The 27580-nt window shown below is 25.7% G+C and overlaps 1 protein-coding gene across 6 annotated transcripts; it reads left to right on the top strand.

The window, feature by feature from the left end:
* Window positions 1-697: 697 nt before the first annotated feature.
* On the top strand, window positions 698-27141 carry LOC132945003 (CAP-Gly domain-containing linker protein 1-like). 6 transcript variants are annotated; one of them, XM_061014601.1, is made up of 20 exons: window positions 698-855; window positions 9511-9823; window positions 11703-11762; window positions 12603-12668; window positions 12744-12809; window positions 12992-13144; window positions 13207-13425; window positions 14491-14686; window positions 14748-14934; window positions 19535-19675; window positions 19746-24268; window positions 24404-24529; window positions 24597-24687; window positions 25174-25246; window positions 25313-25427; window positions 25747-25855; window positions 25927-26074; window positions 26179-26314; window positions 26589-26776; window positions 26892-27141. In XM_061014601.1, the coding sequence occupies exons 2-20, from the start codon at window positions 9712-9714 to the stop codon at window positions 26936-26938; spliced, it is 6756 nt and encodes a 2251-aa protein (XP_060870584.1). In that variant the 5' UTR covers window positions 698-855; window positions 9511-9711; the 3' UTR covers window positions 26939-27141. The 6 variants fall into 6 exon arrangements, with proteins under 6 accessions (XP_060870584.1, XP_060870588.1, XP_060870585.1 ...); XM_061014602.1 differs by lacking the exon at window positions 698-855 and adding an exon at window positions 9313-9436; XM_061014604.1 differs by lacking the exons at window positions 698-855; window positions 9511-9823 and adding an exon at window positions 10237-10420.
* The last annotated feature ends 439 nt before the right edge of the window (window positions 27142-27580 follow it).

Here is a 27580-nt window from a genome sequence, read left to right as displayed (position 1 = left end):
GAAGGACTGCCGAGTGATCAGAGCATAGATCATCGAGGTTGATTAATGTATTGTGAAGGCTGTTTGGGATTTTCGTGACAAATATATCTAGAATGTCTGGTCTTTTTCTTAGGGATGTGGGCCAATAGGTTGGAGAAGGAGGAGCGTGAATTTTGTAATTATTTTGTTGCGCTAGGTTATGTAGGGTGTTACCGCGAGGGTTATTAGTGCGACAGCCCCATTGTATGTTTTTCGCGTTTAGATCGCCTCCGATTATAAATCTTTGGCCTAGTGTATTAAAGAAGTGCTGGAAGAGAGTTGCAATATTATAATAACTATTTAATTTTCTGTAACCTATCACCAATGGCAACCCTATACAAACAAGAAAATATTCGTTTTTCGTGAACCAAAAAACCTCTGCGTATGACCAATAGATTATATATACAACAAGACGTCAAGACCACAGATATATATTATAATAATTATTATATAAATCTGTGGTCAAGCTCAAGTCGACTTCTTTAAAAATTAAAATAAAAAATAAGAATTAAAAAAATGTATTATTATTTATATGATAATATTATCACACAATAAATTTAATTCAATTTATGCTGTGATAGTATAGTGGCTCCAACATCATGTTGGTAATGTTCACACATTAACCGTTATTATCATTATAAGAGTCAAGAGATAACTGTACTTGCCAGTTGCCAGTTGCCTTATATTTTTTCATTATTATTTCTGAATTATTATATTTTTCATTTGAATTTCGTTGTTTTTTGTTTCATTTTCATTTTGTTAAGTGTTATGCGTTATACGTAATTTCTAATTATTAATCAGGAAACCACTGATTGATAGGTACTATAAATATTACAGGTAAGGGAAACCGTACGTTTATAATTAATTGAATGTACTAATTGTTAGACTATGATAACATCCATTATACGTAGAATGTGTAGTCATATTAAATAACTTACCATTTACCAATGAACGTAATTAAATGTCACAAATTAGTAATTTTGCGATATTTGAATTTAGTTGGTATTTATTGAGATAAGTACAGTAATAGTTTGTAGATATTTTTATGTACCTATTATAATCATGATTTTAAACACTAGTAATAGCCTCTTGGCATTGATTAAGTACCGAGTCTGTACCAGTTTAATATAGTGTACCATTCTAATTTCAGTCAGTGTGCTGAATTAATTTTATTATGGTTATTTTGTTTATATTTGTTAACTGTACGTTTGTATATCAATGTTTATAATATTATAATTCAATAGGTAGGTATAATAAATTAGGTGAATATTATACATTTATATTAAATATACTGTATTCACAAGACTTGTGAACTATAGCTTAATGTATTTACTTTCATATCATATTACTGATATTTTACATTAAACAGTGTATGGATTCTTCATTTCTTCAGGCATCTGAATTAAATTTGTAATTTTTAACTTAAATATTTAGAAATGTTATTTTACAAACAAATTTGTCTAGGTACCTGTAGTCTTGTTACAATTTTGTTCAGTAAATCCAATAAAACCACAGAATATATTAAATTTTAATCTATTCTGTGGTAAAACTAGATTATGGATGAGTTGGTAATCTATTTTTGGATTATAAACATGTTTGGGACCTCATTATTTTTTTCAAATCAGTAGTACTTGCATAAGCGTAAAGTCCATTTTTTAGTAGGTATACAATTAATTCACTATTTAACATTTTAATCACATTTTTCTATCTATCATACTTAAGAATAAAAAAATGTAAAACAAATGGAGATACTACAAAATAAGATATTATCTTATTTCATAATATATGTATAATCCCAAATTTTAATGAACAATATCACATATTTTTAGGCCTGACTATCTTTTCATTTTTTCTTTATAACATAACGTTATCTTTTCATTACCTTCTAAAAATTAAAAATATTTGATTTTATGCTAACTTGAGAGAATTAATATTAAAATTGTTTAACCGTAATTACTAATCGAATCAGGAAATAATACCGAAATTTAAAATTATCTTATACAAAAAAAGTGGGTAAGTGGATGTCCCTGTGCTGTACAGTAAACCCACTGACACGTGGGTCAATGTATAATGGATTGTATTAAACTTGAATTCAATGATGTAATTCATTGTATAAGAAAAAAATTCTGAGCGGTGAACGGAAACCGTTTGTCAGTCTGGATATTTTATATTGTTATTATTTATTATAGCCTGTAAGTTGAATTAATACCATAATATTATTATTTTTTATTCGTTTCTATGGTAATAAACAGAGCATCAGAATTTAAAATTTAGCGGTTTTTCGTAATTTGTCGGTGGTTTTTCCCGTGGCATTAAATAACTTGAGAAAATCGAAAAATGACCTCTCTTACCATCTTGATCCAGTTTGCTAAAAGATAAGATACCATATGTTGAAATCAAAGCCCTTCATCTGATAGAAATTTATATATAAAAAAAAATATGAAACACCATTGTAAAACCACTAGCTTCCTCGCTCTGCTCAGAATCTAAAAGTAGATATACCTACATTAAAATTTTTGTTTTAATGTATGTTATAGCCTTATAGGCATACAAGTTGCAGTTCAAATTTTGTCGAAATTGAAAATTGAATTAAATTATTCATACATATTCCTAGGGTTTATAAAACATACCTACTTTGATTAATAAATTGTGTTTTTACATTTTCCAAATCAAACAGGAATCGTCAATTTAGTAGGTTCATGAGTATAATATTTTAACACACAAGTTTTAAATAAAAATAATAAGCACTATTGTAAAACTATTTACACAGGACATGATATCTACTTAAAACGTTTAAATTGATACATTTTGGTAAATTATGATAATAATCAAAAATAACTGTAGCAAAAATGTATTCACGAACTTGCAAACTGTAATGTGTGCAGTGTGCTATTAATTCGTTATTCCAATTTCCAATTTTATATAGTACCCAAAATACGCGTTTAATGATTATTATTATTTAAGTAATTTTTACATTACAATAATTATAATGTATATCATAGCAAAAGGTTCCTATAGTCCAATCGGCCTATCGATAATAAATCGCAAACAATTAGGAAGTTACAATATCATTATATCAAAGTAGAAACATTTTCTATAAAATCAATGTCTAAATTAGTCAATATTAATATTGTTTACCTACTGGCTGCTATAGTTACTACCTTGTGATCTAAATTCGAATTTCCTATAAAAATATACATCATAATTCATAATAATGCAATAATGCGTAATGTATATTTCTACAGTGTATTTTTATACTGTTGAGATTATACCTACACAGAATAATGATTATGGTAATACAATTCTGATGCATATTATAATATTTTTCTATTACTATATAATATACGTTTTTAATTGTTAAAGCGTAAAAAAATTTTTTCCACCCAATCATCAATTTTTTTATTCCATATATTTATAACGGATTAACGTCAGATTTCATATGGACAAATAAAAAAATAAAAATCATGATGTATTATTTTTTACATAACCATAAATCTTGAAATCTTTTACTGTTCAATAATATTATGTATATTTATTCACGTGAATTTCCAAATTGCAAGCAAATATATAGATAGATTTCGTATTGTTATTTTGTTTTAAAATTGTTATTCATGATTTAATATCTATTGTACACACATTATACTTTATTTATTCTAGTATAATATATTATTTACGAGTACTATTATTTTGCATATTAAAATTTCATTTGAAATTTAAATTTACACGATGTAGGTATCTGTCTATATGAGTAGGATTATTCTGTACAATCACGCAAAAAAAAAGTGTGAGCAATATGATTGGCAACAATGACATAAAAATTACTGTAGTCAATACAGAAAACTTAAATTGAAATCTTACTTATTTGTGTTTAGTATTATATTTTATAAATTTATTTAAATCAATCTCCGTACAATATTTAATACTATTTTTAATTTTTAAAAATTGTTCTTTTTTTCCGGGATTCAGTACACATACTAAACAGTAAAGTGACTTATTTGGCTTGTAAATTCATAATTTATTATTAACATAAAAATACAGGGAATAATATTTATAATATTATGTGTAATATAAATAAGGTATACCTACATTATATACGTAACCTGACCTAGGATTATGATTTTAAAAGTAATTGAAGTAGGTACAGTTATGATATAATATAGCCTATAGGTACTAATGTACTAAGACATAAGTTCAGCCGCTATTATTCATTTTTTTTTAAAATTCGTATGTCACATTATTTTGTAAATTGAGACAATATAATAGAAGCGTCAGGTGTGTGCCATATTATTAAATTGAAAAAAAATTGTCTACAATTTTATTGCAATAAAATTGTGTTTTAAATTGCTGTTTGGTACCTAGATTCTTTATTTTGCAACAAAGTAGATACATAGTTTACTTATGAAGAACAAAACTGCATTTAACAGATACTTTATTGTATGTATATAGGATATTTGATTTAGTCTAGATTTTAGATTAAGGGCGATTTGCTGTCTTTGTCTAACACACGTGGAACATATATAGGAATAACGACCTAAGCGACTGACAAAAATTAAGGTACCTACTTTAGTTGTTCGATTTAAAAAATATAAAGATGTTTGAATTGGTATTCAAGTTTACTTTGCATCGGTCGAATCATATATTTAATATTTTTAAATAAAATTTATAAAATTTAAAATATTTATTCTCATCAAATATTGCTACATTTGAAAAAGTACTTCGACCGATGATGCAAAGTAAACTTATACCAATTCAAAGATCTTTTCATTTTTTAAATCGAACAACTAGAAGTAGGTACTTTAATTTGTGTCAGACGCTTAGGTCGTTATTCCTATGTTCAACGTGTGTTAGACAAAGACAGAAAATCACCGCATCCAACGCCATAATGACGAAATAAGTACCTAATATTTATTATAAATAGGTTGTAATTATAAATAAAATTGGTATTATAGGTATTATTAACACTAGATACTATTATATTATCAACGGTCGCGTTCGTTGTCATCGTCGCCTCGTTATTATTTATTTAATATTTATTAGCTAAAAATATACGCGCCTTGTAAATTGTATTCTTTTATGTTGTATGACTATGGCAACTGGAAAGGTTAGATTCCAAATAAATATGATTCATTAAAAATATAGTTCCAACAATATGTGTTTCAGATTGGGTATTTTTCCACGATAATAGGGTTCTAAATTAATAATTTTCCAACTGTTCATGCGTCCCCCTTCACACCATTGTTATGTGTGTGTTTCAGGGGCGGTTCCGGAGAGAGGGTCTCTAGGGGCCGCACCCCTCCCCAAGCTGTATTTCTAAACAATTTTATAGTGTTAAAAACAAAATTACAGTAAAAATCATCGAAATTGCCAGAAAGTTATGACTTGCCCCTGGTGTTTATGGTATGCCAGTGTATACCCTGATTATTGGATTCAAGTGGTCGTACCGCTTGGGTGTGATATCAAATCTCTCATTAATATTTTATATTAAAACTAGCTAAATTACCCACCTGCTCATCATGACTGAGTTACATTTTTATTATTTTCCTATTTAACACAAATTCTTAAAATTCAGCATTTTTTCATTTCAATTACCATACTTGATTAAAAATCAAGAAAGTAAAAAAATCGTGACCATGTGTCATTAATATTTTTAAATTGCTATTATTTAAACGTATGAGGAATTTTTCAAGCTTCTTGACCCAGTGAAATATTTCTTATCAATGAATATAGAGATAAACTAAAAAAAATTTCAAATTTCAAACGTCTTTACATTTCTCAAAAAGAGATTATATATTTTAGATTCTGAGCGAAGCGATGAATGTAATAATTTTATAATGATGTGTGTTTTTTTTTTATTTTTTTTTTGTGTCTGTCATCACCTTTTAAGACAGTAAAAGTGCTTGGATTTTCTTCAACAGTAAACTTTCTGATAGGAAAGTGAATCTAGTTTGTACCTTTGGGGGGTCAAAAGTAAAAATTTCCCAGTAATTTTCAAAAACGACGTGAAAAATAAAAGAAAAATTAATGAAAAACGGGAATTTTTACGCAAAACTTGTTTTTGAGAAAATCGATTTTGGTTTTTGATGTAACTCCAAAACAAATGACCGTAAGGACATGAAATTTTGACAGAATGTTTATAATTGCATTTCCTATACACCATAACATTTACCAAATATTTTGACTTATTTTGAATTGTTTACGGACATTGTCAATTTCCATTTTTTTTAGGTTTTTTTTCTATAAATATCAATAAAATTTTACCTGTTGAGTAAAAAAGCTTGAAAATTTAATAGAAGGCTCCTAGGTTATTGTTTCAAAGGCAGATGAAAAAAATTAAAAATTCTTAGTCACAGTTTATATTTATAAGCATTTAAAGTTCAAATTTTGACAAAATACGGAAAAATCACGAAAATTAGCAAATTATTTTGAGTTGAGAATTTATAAAAATTTTTCTTTTTAAATCTAAGATTTGAAAATGTAATATAAGAATACTCATAAGTTTGTCTACCTTTATTAAAAAAAAAAATGTCAACAATAAACTTAAATTACATTTTTATGAGCGTCTGAAATTTATATTTTTACAACATTTGATATTCACTCGATTTCTCATGTAACAATTTTCTTATTTTATTGTAATTAAAAAACGAATGACTGTAGATACTTGAAAATTTCACTGAATGTTTATATTAGCATTTTCTGTACACCATAACGTTTTCCAAATATTTTGACTTATTTTGAGCTGTTAACGGACATTTTCAGTTTCCATTTTTTTAGTTTTTTTTTTCTATAAATATCAATAAAATGTTATCTGTTGGGTAAAAAAGCGTGAAAATTTAATATAAGGCTCCTGATATATCGTTCTAATAGCAGTTGAAAAATAATAAAAATACATAGGCACAATTTTTTTTTATAAGCATTTAAAGTTCAATTTTTGACTACATTTATCAAATTTATAATTTATTAATAATTTTGTACCTAGTTAAAAATGTATAAAATGTTTAACTTTTATGGCTAGGGATGGAAAATTTAAAACAAGGCTCCACGTAAATAGGTTATATATAAATTACTTAATTCACAATAATATCATCAAATATACTTTGTAATATCATAGGCTGACTGACCGTTTTCGCTCAGAATCGTTTTTCTTATACAGTGATATTATATCATTGAATTCAAATTTAACACCATCCATTACAGTAACCCACTTGTAACCTACTGTACAGCAGAGCGACATCCACTTATCCACCTTTTTAAAATGTTATCTTCTACAGAAAACGATAAAATAAACATTTGGTGAAAATTTCAAGTATGTGCGGTTATTGGTTTTTGAATTACGACAATAAATATGAAAATTATCCGATGAGAAATCATTAATTGGGTGACATGTGAATATCAAATACTTATGTGTCATACAATTTTTAAGTCCAACGTTCATAAAACATTAATGTGACTATTCGGTAATTTTTTTTTGTTTCAGGTAGAACTAAATAAAAACATAAGGAATCTTGTATCATACATTTTCAGATCTAAGTTTAAAAAATAAATGGTTCAACTTTTCAAGTATCTATAAAGTTATTTGTTATTGAGTTACGACGTAACTAGGTACTACTTTTACTACAGAAGTGGTAAAATAATATTCCTTTCTTATTTACAAGCAAATACTGCGACCTTTGCTAACTACGCTTGTCCCATCTGGTGCAAATGCGCACTTATTTGCTTAGTAAACAAAAATATTTCAAAACAAGATCTTAAGAACAATAACAAATACTCCATGGTTTTTAAGAAACCAAAATATTCACAAAGACCTCAAAATTTCATATATCCAAGACCACATCATATATTTGGCCGATAGCTTTTTCAAGTCTATTCAGCAGGATCAATGCACTACCAAAAACCAACTCATCGCTCCAACGCCGCCTTAGACGTGGACGCTCTCTCTACTTAAATTGTTTAAATAACGCGTAACATTAAGCCACCATAATGACTTTGTATTGATTATGATCATGTTAAAATAGCCAAAAAATTAAAGTAAAAAATGTAAAACCATTTTGTAAATATCCGTATTGAATTTGGTCAAAGATCTTGGAAATTTAATATGAGGCGTAATCTATACCCGTTTCATCATTTACCCGATTTATGATCTTATATTAATTATTTCTTGTGTTATTACAAAAATGTAATTTATTGAATTTAGGGTCAGTGCCCAGGCAGTCGTGCGGTGTGCATCATGCATTAAATTATTGATTATGTTGGGATTGTTTTTATATTTATATCAGTTGGTTTATTATCACCCCCTATAAAGAAATCAAGTGTAAATTTTAAAGTCAGGAACTTGCTTTTGTTATGCGAAGGTACTGTTGATTGATATTATAATTGTCGCCATCGATTTCATCAGAAGCTGTCGATCGTCATTGTGTCCATCTCATTTAATGTCTATACCTATCTATTTACTATTCTCCTATTTATTTACATCCATCCTGCAATGCGTCGTAAACACACGGCGATGGAATATATTATTTTAACGCTGAATATTGTTCTTTTTTGCCGTGTTTGAGTGTATAATATAGTTCAATGAAAAAAAATTAGAAAAAAAACGTAGACGAGAAGAGATTTAATTCTCATCTGTGGCTTCAGGGTTACGCAATACGCTGCAGGTAGACTATTTGACAGAAGTGCCAACAAGTAAAAGTTACTAAAAATTACTTAGTTTATAGGTCTATGCTACAAAATATATATATTACCATTGAATATTTGAGTATAAATATAATATATTATACTCAATGCTATTACTATTCCGCTAATAGCTTTGTGTCGGGTTTCATTAAAACAATATGAATGGTTAAAGTCTTCATCTAGTCGTTATTATCACTGGTTTGTCAGATAAATAGTAAAATTTAGTTTAAATTATTTAATAAAAATATACAACATTAATAAAGGCATTTTAATTTTTAAAATAAATGAATAATTTATTTATTTATTTAATTTTTCTTCTTTTAAATTAACAAGCAAATAATATGTATGCAAATAACCATTTGGTAATGGTTTTCATTTATTTATAATTATAATGTATTGGTAAGATGTGTAGGTATGTACCGATAAAGTGTTAAAATTTGACATCCTCAATTTTACAACTTATAATTACTATTGTTTTGGTAATATGTCATAAGTGGGCGTCTGTGTTTGAAATCCATCATATAGATGTAAAAAAGATTTGGCACTTTATCTAGTGTGTTTTGCCAAATATTTTTATTTTAAAATTTTTTATTAGAAAACCACGTACCATGTATACGCTAAACCATGTATACGCCTTTGTATTAGGTCATTAGGATGAGAACACGATAATGAGTATCTTATCTGTTAAAATATATCTAAGATAATAGTGACAATAGTGTGTCGTATATATTTGTCACTTTTTATATAGGTATACACCTACGTTTTTATTTTTATTTGTATTTTACAAATATAATAATAAATTTATGTATTTAACTTTTTCAGGTGTGCTGTGCTTATTCAAATTTTATATCAACATACATATTTTAAATTTTACTTTGATTATTGTTATTTAAAAATATGTTTGGTTCGTATTGTTCTGTTTATATTTGTGTTTTGATTTATTCTACCTATAATTTTGAAAGCTTATAGTTTTTCGTGATTTATTTTCAATAAGTTTATAACCGTTTATTAATATTATTTAAAATGAGTGAAAATTCAGAAAATAAGGAAATGAAAACGTCTGGTTTACGACCACCAACGAAAATTCCCTCAATGGGAGTGTCGAGGTTACCCAGCTCATCTTCCATCAAACTTGGTGAGTCAGTTTTCACGTTAAATAATATTAATGTTAAAATACTATTACATTCATGACTAAAAAAATGAAAAAATATTTGGTTCTTTAAATGAAAAAAATTATTATTTGGTATTTATTTAAAGGTACCCACAATACACAATTAAAGTAAAATTAGCTTATTACCGAAATTTCAGTTATTGCACTACTGTGTTTACTGTATACGGGTAACGGGTTGTTCGGGATATAATATTATAATATATGGGTTTTATAATTATTACAGGATGTGTTGAAATATATAGTGTAGTAATATATTGAATTCGGATGTACCATGTATGTATAAACACATGCCAATAACTTGGAAGGGGGGCCACTCCTGCAACACCTCCTTCACAGAGGAAAAAAGTTCGTAGGCGACCTACTATGCACCTGTGCTTACAAGGTTACGGTCATCATTAGTTGTTGTTCTATAGTCAGGTGTTGTTTGTAAATATTCGGACAGTTCAGTTCAGTGTACAGATCGGTATTCTAAGTACTTACCTATATTATATGAGATGCCTAATCCTGTATTCGAGGAGACAATTATACCAAGACATTTGGATTTATTCTGCCGAGCAGATGGTAGAATTATAATACATTTTAATATAAATAGATGAATTAAAAAAAAACAATACTCAATAAATAGACGGTACATTATTTGAGAGGTATTAAATTTCAAAAATGGTGATATTATTTGCCGAAAGTAATATATTTATTTATTCTTATTTTATATCTTTGAATACACATTTATTTTAGAATTTTAACCAAAAAATGTACTGGTTTAGCCTAATATATTTGAATATTTAAAATGTATATTGACTCGTATGTAGTAACAACTAAATACTAATAATATAAATAGATTTAACTAACAATTTATCATAATATTATTAATTACGGATGTCCTACAAAATAGTAAATTATAATACGTATAAGAATTATAATAGTCAAATAACAAAAATAATAATTATTAATTTATTGTACCTAATATATAATTAAATATATGAAATTTATTTGTTTATAGTTATAACTTATAAGGAATCTTTTTTAAAACGATAACGTTTTAAAACTTGTACAAATGCGAATGCGATTGATAACTTGAATAAAAATAATGTATCGAAACGTCGTAAAAACACTTCTCACAATTTTATTAAAATGTTAACTTAATCGTGTATATTTTAATATAGTGAATCGTTTTGTGCAATTTGTATAGGTATAAATGTATAATATATCAATATGATAAACAAATTTGTCTGTTTTAAATTATAATATATTTTAAGCATATAAAAATAATAATAATAAAAAAAAAAATAATGAATAAAAATAATGCCTGTTAAATTAATGTAAACTTATTTAATTAAATGTGGATATGAAATATGAATTATGGTACTCAGAAACAGAATAGAAATATATAAGATGAATTATATCGCATCCCCTAGGATAAAAATATTAATACAACCTACTAAGTCGTACTATAATTTTTATGTTTATATCCTGTTATTTGAGTAAACACACGGTGAACATAGAACATCGTCCCACACTAGGCTACAAGTCGTGCATACTAGTTTAAGTACGCCTACATTTGTTTCATTTGGTGGGTGATTTTAAACTTATGACCTACTTGTATTAATAAATTTTAATTTGAAACACTATAATCAGCGAGAAAATATTGTTCAACATTTTTATTTTTTATACTTTAGGCATAAATATTTCTAACGTCGATAGTAAGTAAGGATTGTTCAGTTTGATCTTGATCATTTAATTTTCACTGGCGTACCCACCTTTAACTATAATCCCACCATCCTATTGTCATTATTGATTATGATCAATCTGTTAATAATAACTATTTAATGCCATGTAATTTCAGATGGAGTAAGCTCTATTGCAACCAGACTAGACGGGGGTTCAAGTGTGAAAAAAACTGCAGGTAATAATAATTTTCGAAAGTGTAAATCTTAAAATAAATAATAATCTATAATATAAATCACGTTTGCAGTTTCAAAAGTTAATGATTACATTTTTTCAAGTGTTATATTTTTAACCGTAAAACAATTAAAATTAAAATATCAAAGTACAATTATCTAGATTATTATTAGTAGGTAATTGTATGAATAATTTGGGTTATTCATTATTATTATTTGTCATTACTTATTATTTATTGGTTATTATTTATTAAATATATTATGGTTTATTATAAATAGTTTGGTATCAGTGGTGCTTTATTATCTCGTAGTTTTTAGTATTTAACTATTATTTAGAGTTTATTTTTCTCTCTTCAACCAAATTATCTGTTTCTGTCTCTATTTATATTGTAGAGTATAAGCGTGCGCTGATTTCATTGGCAAAACAAAAAATAATATTGCCCAAAAATAATTGGTCCCTTCTCTCTAAAAGAAAAAAAAAGTGCAGTAATAAAATCACAAATTATATTTTTACTTAAACATAAAGTTTGTTTTGTCACTTGAAAAAAAAAATTATTATTAAAGCTTAAGTAGTCTTTTTAACTGCGGCAAATCATTTTGAACTCATCTATAACACCCACAATATCTATTTCTAATTCATTGTTTGTAAATTATATTTCAAATTTATGTACGCACGCATGTATGATGAATGATATGGATACACTGAGGATTTTTATATTTTTGGATCTTTACGACTTTACGCATATAATAACAATATTATTATTTATAATTAATAATTGTTTATTATTGCTTATAATATTTGCATTCTGCATGTTGCATTTTGTTTTCTGTTTGTAATTTATTAGACATGGCGTATGTTAGCAAACACAATGATTTTAATAAAAAGCCGACAGATGAACGCAAATCATCAAGTAAGTTGCAGCGTTTTATTATTTTTGTGTATGCAGTGTAAGTAGTTTAGTTTTTTCATGTTGCTTTTATATTAGGCGGTTCAGATTCTTTCATGGGAGATGCACGTAGACTAAGTGAAGCTGGTGTAAGACGTAGTTCAGGTTTGTTTTATGATCTTTATTTTAAACACATTATCATATTTTATGTGTTCATTTAAAAAATCATCACTGCATTATGGTATACGTATACACGCGGCGTCGCGGCCACGCTAATAACATGACGTACTTATTCGCGTAATTATAATATATTGAAAAATAACTTAGATAGTCTTATAATTTTCTAGGAAACAGTGTTGTTCTCACAGAAGATACGGACAAATTTATTATCGGCAATCGAATTTGGGTGGGTGGAACTAAACCCGGGCAAATTGCATACATTGGTGAAACTAATTTTGGAAACGGGGATTGGGCTGGTGTAGTACTCGATGAACCAATTGGTAATTTGGTACCTATAATATATGAGTTATGATGTTGAGTTTTATAATATATTTTATTTTAGGTAAAAATGATGGGTCCGTGAGTGGAACTAGATATTTTCAATGTGGACCTAAGAGAGGCATATTTGCTCGTCTGACTAATCTCACTTCTGCTCCTTTGAGTTCTGTTGAAGATTCAATGGTTCAAAGTTCATTTGCCGCAACTAAACCATTAGGGTTTTCAACTCCTATGCCTAAACGGCAAGGTTCAACTTTAACAGCTACTAAAACTGCCGCAAAAAGTAAGTGAAAATAAGTGTGATTCAGAAATTGTATGGATCACTGAGGTGGGTATATTTATATTCCCCATTTCTTTTCAAAATAATCAGGAAAAACCATAGAGGCTTTATATTTTCAACATATGTTTAAATATTCATTATAAATAAGGGTATAATGACATTTTCAAAATGGTCTTAGCCGTTTAGAAACATTTGAAATATTCGATCTATTTAAAATTTTTATTAGACATGTATATTAACATTTTTATCTGTGAGTCAAAAAAATGTAATACAAGGTAACAAAAAGTTAGACCGTTTCCACTCATAATCGTTTTCCAGCATTCTATCATGTATACTATGATTTATCATTAAATTCGTGCAGTTACGGTGCTCGATGTGTCAAATGTGTTGAAAAACACCCATCAAACAAGGGTACCAAAGACCGAACTAGCCCTGCTAAATGCGCCTTAGACCACACCGCAAACTTCAAAGGATGCCCAGCATTCGAGTCAACATTTAAAAAATCTACTTCAAAGATCCAGACCCTCACTTTCAACCCAGAACCAAAACCAAATCATATGCAGAAGCTACCAACAACCAAAATATAATCACAGAACAAATATCAAATACCTTTTCAAAACTCATATCTTATTTAAGTTCTTTAATTAGTCCATTAATTTCCCTCCTTACCTCGGTCTTAAACGCACTAATAGCTAAAGGCATTATCTCCCCATAATATTATCACACATACCTACATAATCTTATCTTTTCCTCAGACCTATCCTCATTAATTTTATTTTTAACTTTAATTGTATCTATTACGTTCAACCATGTCTACCACTATTAACAACTATTTGTAAATTTATAATTTATAATGAGCAATTATAATAATACTTAGTGTATTGAAACAATTAACATATTAAATAAAAAAAAAAATCATTAAATTCAAATTCAACACTTCTACTTTAGCATAGGGTACAGGCGTACAGCATTAGTTACCTATTGGCCTTTATTTTTTCTTTGTAAATGTATAAAAGTTAAACGTTGATGGTTAGTATTATATATTATATAATGTATATTTTATTGTAGGTATTAGTCAAACGCCAATAGCTAAAAGTAGCAGTGATTTAAAAATTGGCGATCGTGTTATAATTAGCAGTGGACAAGGATCTAAATTGGGAGTTCTAAGGTATCGTGGTGCAACTCAATTTGCACCAGGAGAATGGTGTGGTATCGAATTAGATGATCCTCTTGGAAAAAATAATGGAATTGTGGAAGGAATTAAGTAATTCATTTGTTTATTGAAAATATTTTTAAAATTACAATAATTATATTTTCGTTTTTAGATATTTTGAATGTGAAGATAAATTTGGTTTATTCACTCCCATTGCTAAGGTTTCCAAATCGCCGATGTCTGCCAGTCGAATGTCGACCAATTGTGCTATTCACAAGGCAAAACGTTCACCAGGTTCTATGAATGGATCTATGATCAGTGGTATTACATCAACCACCATGTCATCGATACCAACTCGGGTAAGACTTGGAGTTGCCTCTTTAAGTTACAAGGTATTTTGCATGCATTTTAATTGCTTCTAATATTTATATTATTCTAAAGTGTATCATTGTATTGGACAAAAAAAAAGAATAATCAATACATTTTTTTAAAAATATAAATTAATACATTTTAATATGTTATAAAGATAAAAAAAATGCTCTATTTATTACAGGAAAGTAATTTAAAATTAAATAAAATCAAGTTATTTGGTGAAGGTAAACTATTATATATTTTTAAAAATATATTAAATTATTTATTTTAATAATATTACAAAATATAAATTAGTTTAATATTGTTGAACGTTTTTATTAAATTTTGCTATAGATTCATAAATAAATATCTAATTAATATTATTAGATTTTACTATTTAAAAAATTAATAAGTATGATATCTTATAATATTATGTATTATCTACTCTGCTTTAAATATTAAAAAACACATTAATTTTTATTCATACTTTTAAAAAATACATTTCTAGCGTTAATTTATCAATGCACAAATAAAAATGTTGATACTTTTTGCTTTCTATGCATGCCATACTAAAAAAGTATTTTTTATTGCCCATAATGTATATTGTATATAATATTAAAACGAAAAGATCCTAATGTGAAATGTGTTGTCTGTCTATAACACACTAATGATAACAAAAATGCTCTTTGCATTATTCTTTCTGGTGGAAATTAATTAGTTATGAATTTAGCATTATCTATTGGTAATAATATATTCTACAGTACACTTTAAAAGTCTGACAGAACTGGTGTAGAGTCCCTAAGGGACTCTAAACAAAACAACTGATATTTAAAATAATTAATGAACCTATTGTAAAACATAAGGTAATTTACCTACTTTTTTTAATAATATTGAATAAAAGTTAGTTTTGACCATTTAAAGAACACCTCCTTAGTGATGGTTGTAATAGGTTATATTTTGTTAATTTAACTCAGTGTTAGTCGCGCTATGATCAAATTGGCCGCACTTTTTACATCTTGAATAAAACATATAAATTTAACATTTAAATCATTGATTTAATTGTAATTGAACTTTTTTATAAATATTATGAAAAATACTATAATAATGTTCTAAATAAACTAAACAACTAGGCTGCCAAGGGTTTTTCTGAAAACTTTAATTGCCTGCGATGAGACTCCATATAATTAGTATATTTCTATTTTTTTTTTTTTAATTATAAGCCATTTGATGAATAAAAAAGAAGTAACTTTTCATAATTAAATTATATAAGTTATAAAAATGTTATGAAATAGTTATTTGTTTTGATAAAATTAATAAAAATATATGAAACTTTTTTTTATTATTGAAAAATACAATTTGGTTGATAAGACTGCAATTCAACTAATGAAAGTGTAATTAATAATACAATTAAAATTACAGTGAAAAGTTTGCTAGGGCTTGTTTTATATAGAATGTTTGATAAAAGAAGATACAAATGTTATCCTCCTAAAATGGAACAATTAAACAAACTGTATTAAACTAATAATTGTTATAATACTACAGTAAGTTATATATTTTTAATTAAATTGAGAGTATAATTATATTATGTAAGAATATGGATTAGACATAATTTAATGGTTATTTTACTCAAATATCTAAATGATACATAAGCTTTCAATTACAACTGACTAGAGTCTAGAATAACTTCTATGAGTGATATTGAATATAATTTAAGACTGCACTGAAATAATAAAAAGTGCCATTGGTGAATAACTAAGAGTCCATAAATATGAAGCATTTGAATAATTTTTATATTTTATTTTATATCATACACTGGTGAAGGAAAATTAACTTTTATTAATACTAAAAATAAAATAATATCTTTAATAACAGTTAAAACAAATTTTTTTAATAATTTTGAACAATACAAACCAGGTAAGTAGTGAAAAATTATATTTTGTTTTAAATATAATATTTTTTTTTATAAATAGAAAAAAATATTAATTATTTTGTTAAAATTTCTAGTCAGAAGTGAGATTTGTGGAAACCTATCATCCGCAATGGGAATCTGGTTATTATTAATTCAACCATCACTTATTGTATAAACTAAAACATATATTGATTATTCGTATAAACATTAATGCAATGTTTTTGTTTATTTTTAAACACCAAAGTCTAAATTATTAACAAATGCACTACAAGATATAATAATTAAATACAATTATTAATATATGTAATCTTAATTTATTGTTCCACATTTTTATTAGACTATTCTAACTTTATATCTAATTTTATTGTTTGTTATATTTTTTTGATTTTGTTTGTTAAATTTTATTATTTTATAATGTTTTATTTTTCACCAAGTAATGAAAATAATTTTCATTTTGTATATTTTTCATTTATCCTGCCTTGAGATCCTTGTGATTTTTTTACCATTGTGTTGTACTGCATGGTATAATTTTGAGCTATTTAATGTGACATTGTATATCTTGTAAAGTTTATTTAATTTTTCAGTCCATAAGCTCTTGAATATATTTTTTATCTGATTTAAATGTTAAATACTTCAATCTATATTCCAAAATATTTTATACCTTAACTCTAGTTTGAAAAGAGTGTAAAATGTTGAAGGTTTATGAAGAGCTATTTATTCAAGATAATATGCAGTCAAATTAAAAAATAGAATTTGGTTGATTGAGCAAAGTAACAATATAAAAGACCTGGGAAAGGGGACTACATTGTACCAACAGTGCAGACCATGCTAACTAATATTTTAAATAAAAATATTATTAAAAAACTGAGGGCTAAGCCCCCCTAATTGTGCCTCAACAGTGTATATAAATAATATACATAATATGTGTATAATATATAGATTCACATACAATTTAATAATAGTACAGCTTAATACTTATGCGTAACATGGACTCCAATATCACTTTATGTAATTCATAATTTAAATAAAAATAAAAATAAAGATAAAATATTATTGGTATTTACTATTTATCCAAAAAAACTTTTTGAAATACTTTTCCTTGCATAAATGTTAGATTATAGTAGTATGTTACAGAGGTATAGTCTGAAATAAAGACTATCACTACAGTAATCAGTAAAGTAAGAACAATTTAATTATTTAATCAAACAGTATGTCTTTTATGTATATATTTGAAAATGGGTAAGTATTGTAGATGAATTTGTAAATTTTAATGGTATCTATTCATTTTTATACAAATAGAATTTGCCAATTTGCATTTTATACTTCTCTCAGTATACATATTATTAAGTATCACGAATGATAAAATATATAATATGTAAAAATGACTAATGAACACCGCCTTATTAAATAATTATAAAAAAACAACAATAAATTGTTTGATTTAAACAAAATATAAATTTTCAAGTTAAAATAATTTAGATTATATCAGTGGTGTACCCAGAAGGCTTCAGCCTCCCACCCCTGTTAGCCGTGTTATGGTATAAAACTTATTTAATAAAAGACAATGTACAAACCATGATATTTCTGTAAACGGTTTTAAAGAAATATTTTGCGTATTATCAATTATTTGTAGAGGTTATTACAGTTATGGGATATAGCGTAATAACAACCTAGTATAAGGTAACGGATATCAAATTCTAATTTACCTTGTTTATTTGTTTAGCCCCCCCCCCCCCACTCATTATTGAAAAGTCCTGGGTACATGATTATATATAATTTATATATAAAAATAATGTATACCCGCTTAATCACTATAATACAATTATTAATATAACTGTACAAGCCATATCAAACAATTGTTAGTTGATTCGAATCACTGAAGTAGGATCTTAAATAATTGCTGGCACTCTTGTTTTAAATTTAATAATTTTTAATGCTTCAATATATTAATTTAATATTATTTTGATTATAGGCTTAAAAGTTTTAAATTATTAATTAAAGTATAAGACTAGTTTGTCATTTTATATGAATGAATTGTAATATAAAGTTTAATTTTTTTAATTATGGTTTGATTGTAATGCATATTGTGTTTTCTATTTTTGGATATAAAAAGATCCAATACTTAAATATTTTTAAATATATACAATTTCTCCCATAAGTAAATTATCTAATTTTCATAATTATAATATTAAATCAGCCATGTCCAATAATTAGTTATAAAATAATTGATTAAAAGTTAAACTTAAAGTATAAGAATAAATATCTTAATTATTTTTCTGTATCAAAAACAATGTTTTTACAGTAATATCAATGCTTAAATCTTCATATAGTAAAATTTATCATGTAAATGTACCAGTTAAGGACAATAGGTAAGGAAAGTTTTTTCCTCTATCCGAGTTTATTAAATTTAAACTTTGATAATTTAAAAAGACATTGTTAATTTATTTATGAAAAAATATGTTATTAAAATATCATATAATCTCAATATTAAACAAATATTGAAGTCATTAGGTTTTTGGTTAGCATTGAGTTTTTAAGTTTTTTTTTAGCGTATTTAATCCTAAAAACAATTATTCTTATTCTTAGTATTTTAAAGCTTATGTATCATATAACAATTCATGATAAATATTTCTCAAACCCATTGTTATCTTAGATGTGTGTGAATATTTATTAATTGTTTTAATGGTGTTTTATTTTAGCCAACAAAGGTATCAGATATGGATCGATTAAAATTAGAATTAACTCAAAAGAAAAATGAAAATGAACTTCTTCGTTCACAATTTATTAAAGCGGCAAATCAAGCCGATGTTGCTGAAAAAAAATTGGAAGAAACGTTAAAAGTAAGTTTTAATTATATAAATCTTTATTGTTCTGAGTTGTTAATATAACAGTTTGATTTATTCTTTTTAGGCTCAAGTTGAACAGCCGTCCGAAATTCAAGTCAATGGTATAATAATGCTACAAAACCAATTAGATAATATAAAAAAACAAATAGATGATGAAAAAGAAAAAGTTCAAAATCTACAGTTTACCAATGAAGAACAAAATGTTGTAAATATTGAACTACAAAATAAAAACGCTGAACTTTTAATAAAGATTAAAGAACTAGATTTCGATTTGGCTAAAGAACGAAGTCTAGCTAAAGATGTAGAAAAAGAAAAAATGAAAATGTTTGAAAAAGAAGAGGAATTATGTAGAGTAAAAGAAGAGTTAGAAACTCTAAAAAAATTAATAGACAACAATGAAGATGAATTACAAAAATCTGTGTCCAATTTAAGTTCAGAAGTAGTTGATAAAGAAGCAATTTTAAATACATTACGTCAAACATTGAATGAAAATTCTCAAACCCATGATCGTTTATTAAAAGAAGCTAATGAAAATTTATCTGCTACCACAGAACGGTTAACCAAAGTAATAGAAGAAAAAGAAAAAAAAATTGAACAGAATCAAGAGATGATTGACCAATTAAACGAAGGTATAAAATGTTTGAGTGCATTAAAGAATGAAGAACATGATGATATCGTAAATAATCTTAAAAACGAGTTATTAAAATTAGAAAATGAATACAAAGTAATCATTAATGAAAAAGAACAAGATACTAAAATTATTCAAGAGAAGCATATCAAAATTGAAAATGAACTCAAACAAGAATTAAAAAGTTTATCAGAAAATAAAAATCAAGAATATCTTGAAAAACTTGAAAAACTTGAAAATGTCAATCAAAATATAAATACAGAATTAAAAGCAGCATTAAAATCTGTACAAGATCAAACAACTGTAATAGCTGATCTAGAGAAAAAATTTAATGATTTAGAACTTCAACAAGATTCTACTAAAAATGAATTAGAAAAAAAACTAACTACAAAACTCAAAACTGTTGAAAATGAATTAACATGTTTAAAATCTGAAAAATCAATGTTAGAAGAAAAGCATGAAATTTATGTGAAGGAAACAATAAATGCAACAAACACCTTGGACAATAAATTAAAACAAAATAATATTTTAATTGAAAATCTAAATAAATCATTAAATGAGTTAACTTTATCAAAACAAAATGAATTTGATTCTATGAAAAAACAAATACTGCAGTTAGAAGGAGAACGGGACGAGTTATTAAAACAACAAAGTTTAGAATTAGCTACTAAAGATGAACTAATAAATATACTATCCAATAAACTTGAACTGTCATTAACAGAGAAACAAAAACAAGATTTAAGTAATGCTAATTTACAGACTGAATTAACAAATGAAACTACAAAGTATCAAACAACTATTAAAGATTTACAAAACAAAATTAATGAATTAGAAGTAAATATTGCATCAAATCAAGAAACATATAAATCAGAACTAGAACTATTAAGTAATGAAAAACTAACAAGTACGTCAGAAAATTTGAATCTTTTAGAAAAATTAAAGTCTTTGGAAAATTCAAAGTTGAATCTTGAAGAGAAATTAGCATCTAATGAAATATGTATACAAGATATTCAACATTTAAACAATGCAATTGAAGAAAAAAATAAAATTATTGATGATAATCAAATAAAAATTAAACAGTTAGATAATTGTGTTATACAAACCAAAAATAAATATGAAGTTACTCTAAAACAAAAAGAAGAAGAAATCAAGGAGCTGTTAAAAATTGGAGAAGAAAAGATGGAAATAGAAAAGCTGTCATTAGAAGAAAAAACTAAAGTTATATTAAATGATAAAGACAAAGAAACTTCAATACTCCACAAAAAAATTGTAGATTTAGAAAATATCAAAAAAGATTTAGAAATACAATTAGAAACGGGTAAATCACTTGAACAAGATTTGAAACAATCAAATGAAATAATCCAAGATAATATTAAAACTATTAAGGATAACAATTTGAAGATTGAAAATCTAAATAATTTAATTAGTCTTACCAAAAATGAGTTTGAAAGCAAATTACAGGGAAAGGAAGTTGAAATCAAAGATTTATTAAAAACTGCAGAAGAAAAATTATTCATTGAAAAGAAACAAATAGAAGAACAGAATAAGGCAATGCTGAATGAGAAAAATAATGAAATTTCCAATCTCGTGGAAAAACTTAGTATTTTGGAGAACACTAAAACTAGTGTTGAGCAACAATTAATTGAAAACAGCAAAAAACAAGAAAATATGATAGCTGAACTAAAAATATCAATAGAAGAGAAAACAAAACTTATCAATAATAATAATTTAAACATTGAACAGTTGAATAGTTTGATTGAAGAGTGTAAAGAAAAGTTTAATTTAGAGTTGAAAGAAAAAGAAGACAAAATGAAAGAGCTTATAAATATGGGGGAAGAGAAATTAACGGAAGAAAAATTAACATTAGAAAAACATAGTATGCTCATATTGGATGAAAAGAATAATGAAATATCCAAACTCATGGAAAAACTTAGTATTCTGGAGAACTCTAAAACAAGTGTTGAGCAACAATTAATTGAAACTAGCAAAAAACAAGAAAATATGATAGCTGAACTTAAAATATCAATTGAAGAGAAAACAAAACTAATCAATGATAATAATTTAAACATTGAACAGTTGAATAGTTTGATTGAGCAATGTAAAGAGAAGTTTAATTCAGAGTTGAAAGAAAAAGAAGACAAAATGAAAAAGCTTATAAAGATAGCGGAAGAGAAATTAACAGAAGAAAAATTAACATTAGAAAAACATAGTATGCTTATATTGGATGAAAAGAATAATGAAATATCCAAACTCATGGAAAAACTTAGTATTCTGGAGAACTCTAAAACAAGTGTTGAGCAACAATTAATTGAAAACAGCAAAAAACAAGAAAATATGATAGCTGAACTTAAAATATCAATTGAAGAGAAAACAAAACTAATCAATGATAATAATTTAAACATTGAACAGTTGAATAGTATGATTGAGCAATGTAAAGAGAAGTTTAATTCAGAGTTGAAAGAAAAAGAAGACAAAATGAAAGAGCTTATAAAAGTAAGGGAAGAGCAGTTAACAGAAGAAAAAAATAATGAAATATCTAAACTCATGGAAAAACTTAGTATTCTGGAGAACTCTAAAACAAGTGTTGAGCAACAATTAATTGAAAACAGCAAAAAACAAGAAAATATGATAGCTGAACTTAAAATATCAATTAAAGAGAAAACAAAACTAATCAATGATAATAATTTAAACATTGAACAGTTGAATAGTATGATTGAGCAATGTAAAGAGAAGTTTAATTCAGAGTTGAAAGAAAAAGAAGACAAAATGAAAGAGCTTATAAAAGTAAGGGAAGAGCAATTAACAGAAGAAAAAAATAATGAAATATCTAAACTCATGGAAAAACTTAGTATTCTGGAGAACTCTAAAACAAGTGTTGAGCAACAATTAATTGAAACTAGCAAAAAACAAGAAAATATGATAGCTGAACTTAAAATATCAATTGAAGAGAAAACTAAACTAATCAATGATAATAATTTAAACATTGAACAGTTGAATAGTTTGATTGAGCAATGTAAAGAGAAGTTTAATTTAGAGTTGAAAGAAAAAGAAGATAAAATGAAAGAGCTTATAAAAGTAGGGGAAGACAAATTAACAGATGAAAAATTAGTTTTAGAAAAAAACAGTATGCTCATGCTGGATGAAAGAAATAATGAAATTTCCAATCTCATGGAAAAACTTAATATTTTAGAAAATTCAAAGTCAAATTTGGAGAAACAATTGGATATTTACAAAAATCAAGAACATGATATAATAAAGTTGAAGAAAGCTGTCGAAGAAAAAAATAAAATCATAGATGATAATAATTCAAAGGTTGAACTTTTAAACAGTCTAATTACGCAGACTAAGGACGATTTTGATGTGAGGCTCAAGGAAAAAGAAAATGAAACCGACAAGCTTGTGAAAATTGTAGAAGATAAATTGAATGTCGAAAAGATGGCATTTGAAACACGTATTAAATCTTGTCTGGATGAAAAAAATACAGAAATTAAAGTATTAAAAAACCAATTACATGAGTTTGCAGAAAATAATACAGAAAAAGAATTGATGTTGAAATTAGAATCTATTATTAACGAATTAGAAAAAGAGAAATTACGGGCATTGAATTTAGAAGCACTAAAAATTGAGTTAGAAAAAACTGTGTTACAACATAAAACTGAATTGGAGCTATTAGAAGTATCCAAAAATAATATGCAAGAAGATATGGTTAAAACTATTGAAAAACAACAAGGTCTTAATGCCGAACTAACAGCTAAAACTAAAACAGAATCAGAACGATTAGATACTGAAAAATTAAACATCCAAAAACAAATTGATGGACTACAAATTGAGTGTTCTAGGCTACGATCAACACTAGAAGAAAAGAACCATGAAATTGAAAATCTAAAAGTTCAAATGTCTCAAGAGTTGAAGACTACTGTTTCTTGCGATGATGAATTGAGTCAGTTAAAAGCTTTACTGTGAGTAAAAATATTAAAATTAGATATCAAACAATAATAGGTTATTTGTGTATGAATTTTGAATTCAGTACATTTGTCTATTCAATGTAATAAGTTGATCCTATATTACTATTTTACCCGATATTTGTATTTTAGTGATAAGGGTCACAGTGCTCAATCTCACTTGGAATTCCGTATTCAAGAGCTAACAGATGAAAACCATCGTTTGAATGAACGTATTGAAGGTGATAGGAATCTACTTCAGAAGAATCATAACATTATGTAAGTTGACTAAATATAATATTTAAATTAATTGTTAAAATGATTTAATTTTATTTAATTTTGGCAGACAAGAAAAATATAACATTGATAAAAAATATGAAGAAACTTATAATATTTTAAAAATTAAAGAGAATCAAATTTTAGTGTTGCAAACTGAGGTTAGTATCAGAAATATCTATTTTTGATAAAAACATATTTACAGAAGTGTTTAACATACAATATTATAATGTTAATCCCCGTCCAGACCAGAGAAAAATTTGTGGTCGACAATGTTTCTGATTTCTCATCATAAGAAATAATATAAGTAATTGTCGATGACAATAAAAAAAACATATATTTATGATAAATGTTTCTTGGTCTGGATTAGGATGCTTCACAATAATATTTACTAGAGAGTATTCTTTAACAAGATATACTAAATAATAGTTTATTATTATTTATTGAATATAGTGGAAATCATAATTACCGTAATACTACTAGAATTTTACTGTATTCAAAGATTGACATGATTAGTTTATAGAGATAATATCTTTAAATCATATTTTCTATTAATTATGATGTAAAATAATAATAATTATTATTAATTATGAATAATATTTAAATAAAAAATTAATATGAAATATATACATTTTTTATATGTTTAGTTGAATTCTTGGAAATTAAAGGATACAGAGAAATCCAAGAATAATAATGCTCAAGAAAATACAGATAAATCTGGTAATTCATTATATTGTATTTAAATTGTGATTACATTTGTATCTGATTTATTATTTTTATTTTTAGAAGCTCATTTGTTAGCAGAGAAAAATCAAGAAATTAAAATGTTGAATTCAATAATATTAGGCTTGCATAAAAAGTTATCTGCTGTTATGGAAACTGATGTTTCTGAATATGAAATGTAAGGATATTATATTTAACTACGTATAAAGAAATTATTTCAATGCTCATTAATTATAATTATGACTTATGTTCATGAGAAAAGTAAATTTTTTGTAACAAATACAACATAGGAATTTATTACAGTCAAATTCTAAAATAGTAGTCAACAGAAAATTTGTTAGGTTAGAAGTAATACTATGTTTGAATATTATATTATTATTATTTAATTGTTTCTTGATTAATTACGAATATCATAGATTAGTCAATGATTATGTTTGGTTTATCTTTAAAAAATATTTAATCAATGCTAATATATTTGTAATTTTCTATATATTTAGTGCGAAAAACCCTGAGAGCGTTTCAAAAGAAGATTATCAAAAGTTATATAAAACAGCTAAGAACAATGTTAAACTAAAGGAGTGTGAAAATTTATCATTGAAACACGAGGTTGATTTGAATAACATTAATAAATATTTATTAGATAATTTTACCCGAGTAATTTGAAATGTGGTTTTCAGATTAATAAGTTAAAAACAGAAAATGATCGTTATTCTGAGTTTAAAACAAAATGTGAAATTTTAGAAAATGATAAAAAAACACTTCAAAAATTGATAGTTAGTTATGACAACTCTATTCCAACAAATGTTAAAAGTGATACTAAATCTGGTTTGTAATTCTAGTATTTAAAATAAAAAAATGAATTCATTTAAAACAAAATTAAATTATTTTGTTATATAAATTTTCATAAATTGTAAATTTTGAATGTTTAGAAACAGAAAAAATATTAGAGGAAAAAGACTGGCAAATAAATTTGTTAAATAACATAATTGCTGATCTTCATGCCAAGGTGTCTGATAATAAATTTAAAATTGAAGCACTAGAAACACAAATTTTAGACTCAGGAGTGTAAGTATCCAAAATATTACAATTATTATAACATAATTTTAATCTCCTATTTTAAAGTTTAAGCCTTGAGGTAATAATGTATACTGGTGGTTTCCAAACAGTGACCTCATTGTAAGGGCTATACTTATTAAATAATTTTCTAACCTAACCAAAACGGTAATATCGTTACTGGTTTGTTATACCTAGTAAAATTTTATATGACATTTTATTTCAAATTGGTTTTTAAAATATAAATATAGTTATATAAATAATTGGTGACTGGTAATATTTCTAGAGATCATAGTAAAAAAACACGTCTAAGAACTACTCGTCTTTATTGTGAAAGATGTGAAATATTTGATTCTCATGATACTGAAGATTGTCCTGAAAAACCAGAATCTCCAAAATTCCAAAGGAAACGAAGAGTAGTTAATGATGGTTCAAATAAAATGATTGATGAACCATTTTGTGTATGTTGTGATAGTAAGTTATTTCTCAATACCCTATAATGCTACTATTGTACTGTGAAATCTATTATTTTATGTTAATATTGTATTTAAAATATAATAATAATTTAAAAAAAAATTATTCTGTTTAGTGTTTGGACATACAGCTGACGAATGTGACAACTCATTAACATTTTAGTTTGGTGTGGACTATGTTGCCTATTGCTTGGTATCAAAATAATTTAGTAAATTAATGTTTTTATTATTCTTATTTAGAATTATTCAGTAAGACTGATTTTAAGTATACTTTTAATTTAATAGGTATTCTAAGTGAGAATTATTTATTTATTTATTGTCTGTTATACAATTTAAATGTGATATTAAATTTTAGGTAGTAATTCATACCATTGATTATGTACAGTACTATATTATAATTAATGGTTAACAGTTAATTTAATTTCAAATTTTTTTTTATATTTTTTTTGTCATAACATTAATAAACATTAGAGTTTTTACAGTGATAAATAAGTTATCATGTTTAAACCAAACATCAATATTGTCCCAAAATAAATCAACAATACTTTTACAACAAATTTTATTGTTCCCTCTCACTAACCTTAAATTTGTTTTTGACGGCGTTCAAAACAAGGTTATTAATACAATTTGTAATTTAGTTATAGCCATATTATAATACTAGTTAATTGTTATTAACTTATAACTATTATGTTTAAATTTAATTATTATTTAATTGAAGTATTATCTATTTATTTTTATTGCAAAACAGATATTAATATTTGTGAATAGTGAGTTTAAAAATATATATTGTATACATGCCATATAT

This window comes from Metopolophium dirhodum, chromosome 5, assembly GCF_019925205.1.
Source record: "Metopolophium dirhodum isolate CAU chromosome 5, ASM1992520v1, whole genome shotgun sequence".
Classification (NCBI taxonomy): Eukaryota; Metazoa; Arthropoda; class Insecta; order Hemiptera; family Aphididae; genus Metopolophium; species Metopolophium dirhodum.
Note: the sequence above shows the minus strand (reverse complement) of the source record. Positions and strands in the feature narration are given on the sequence as shown.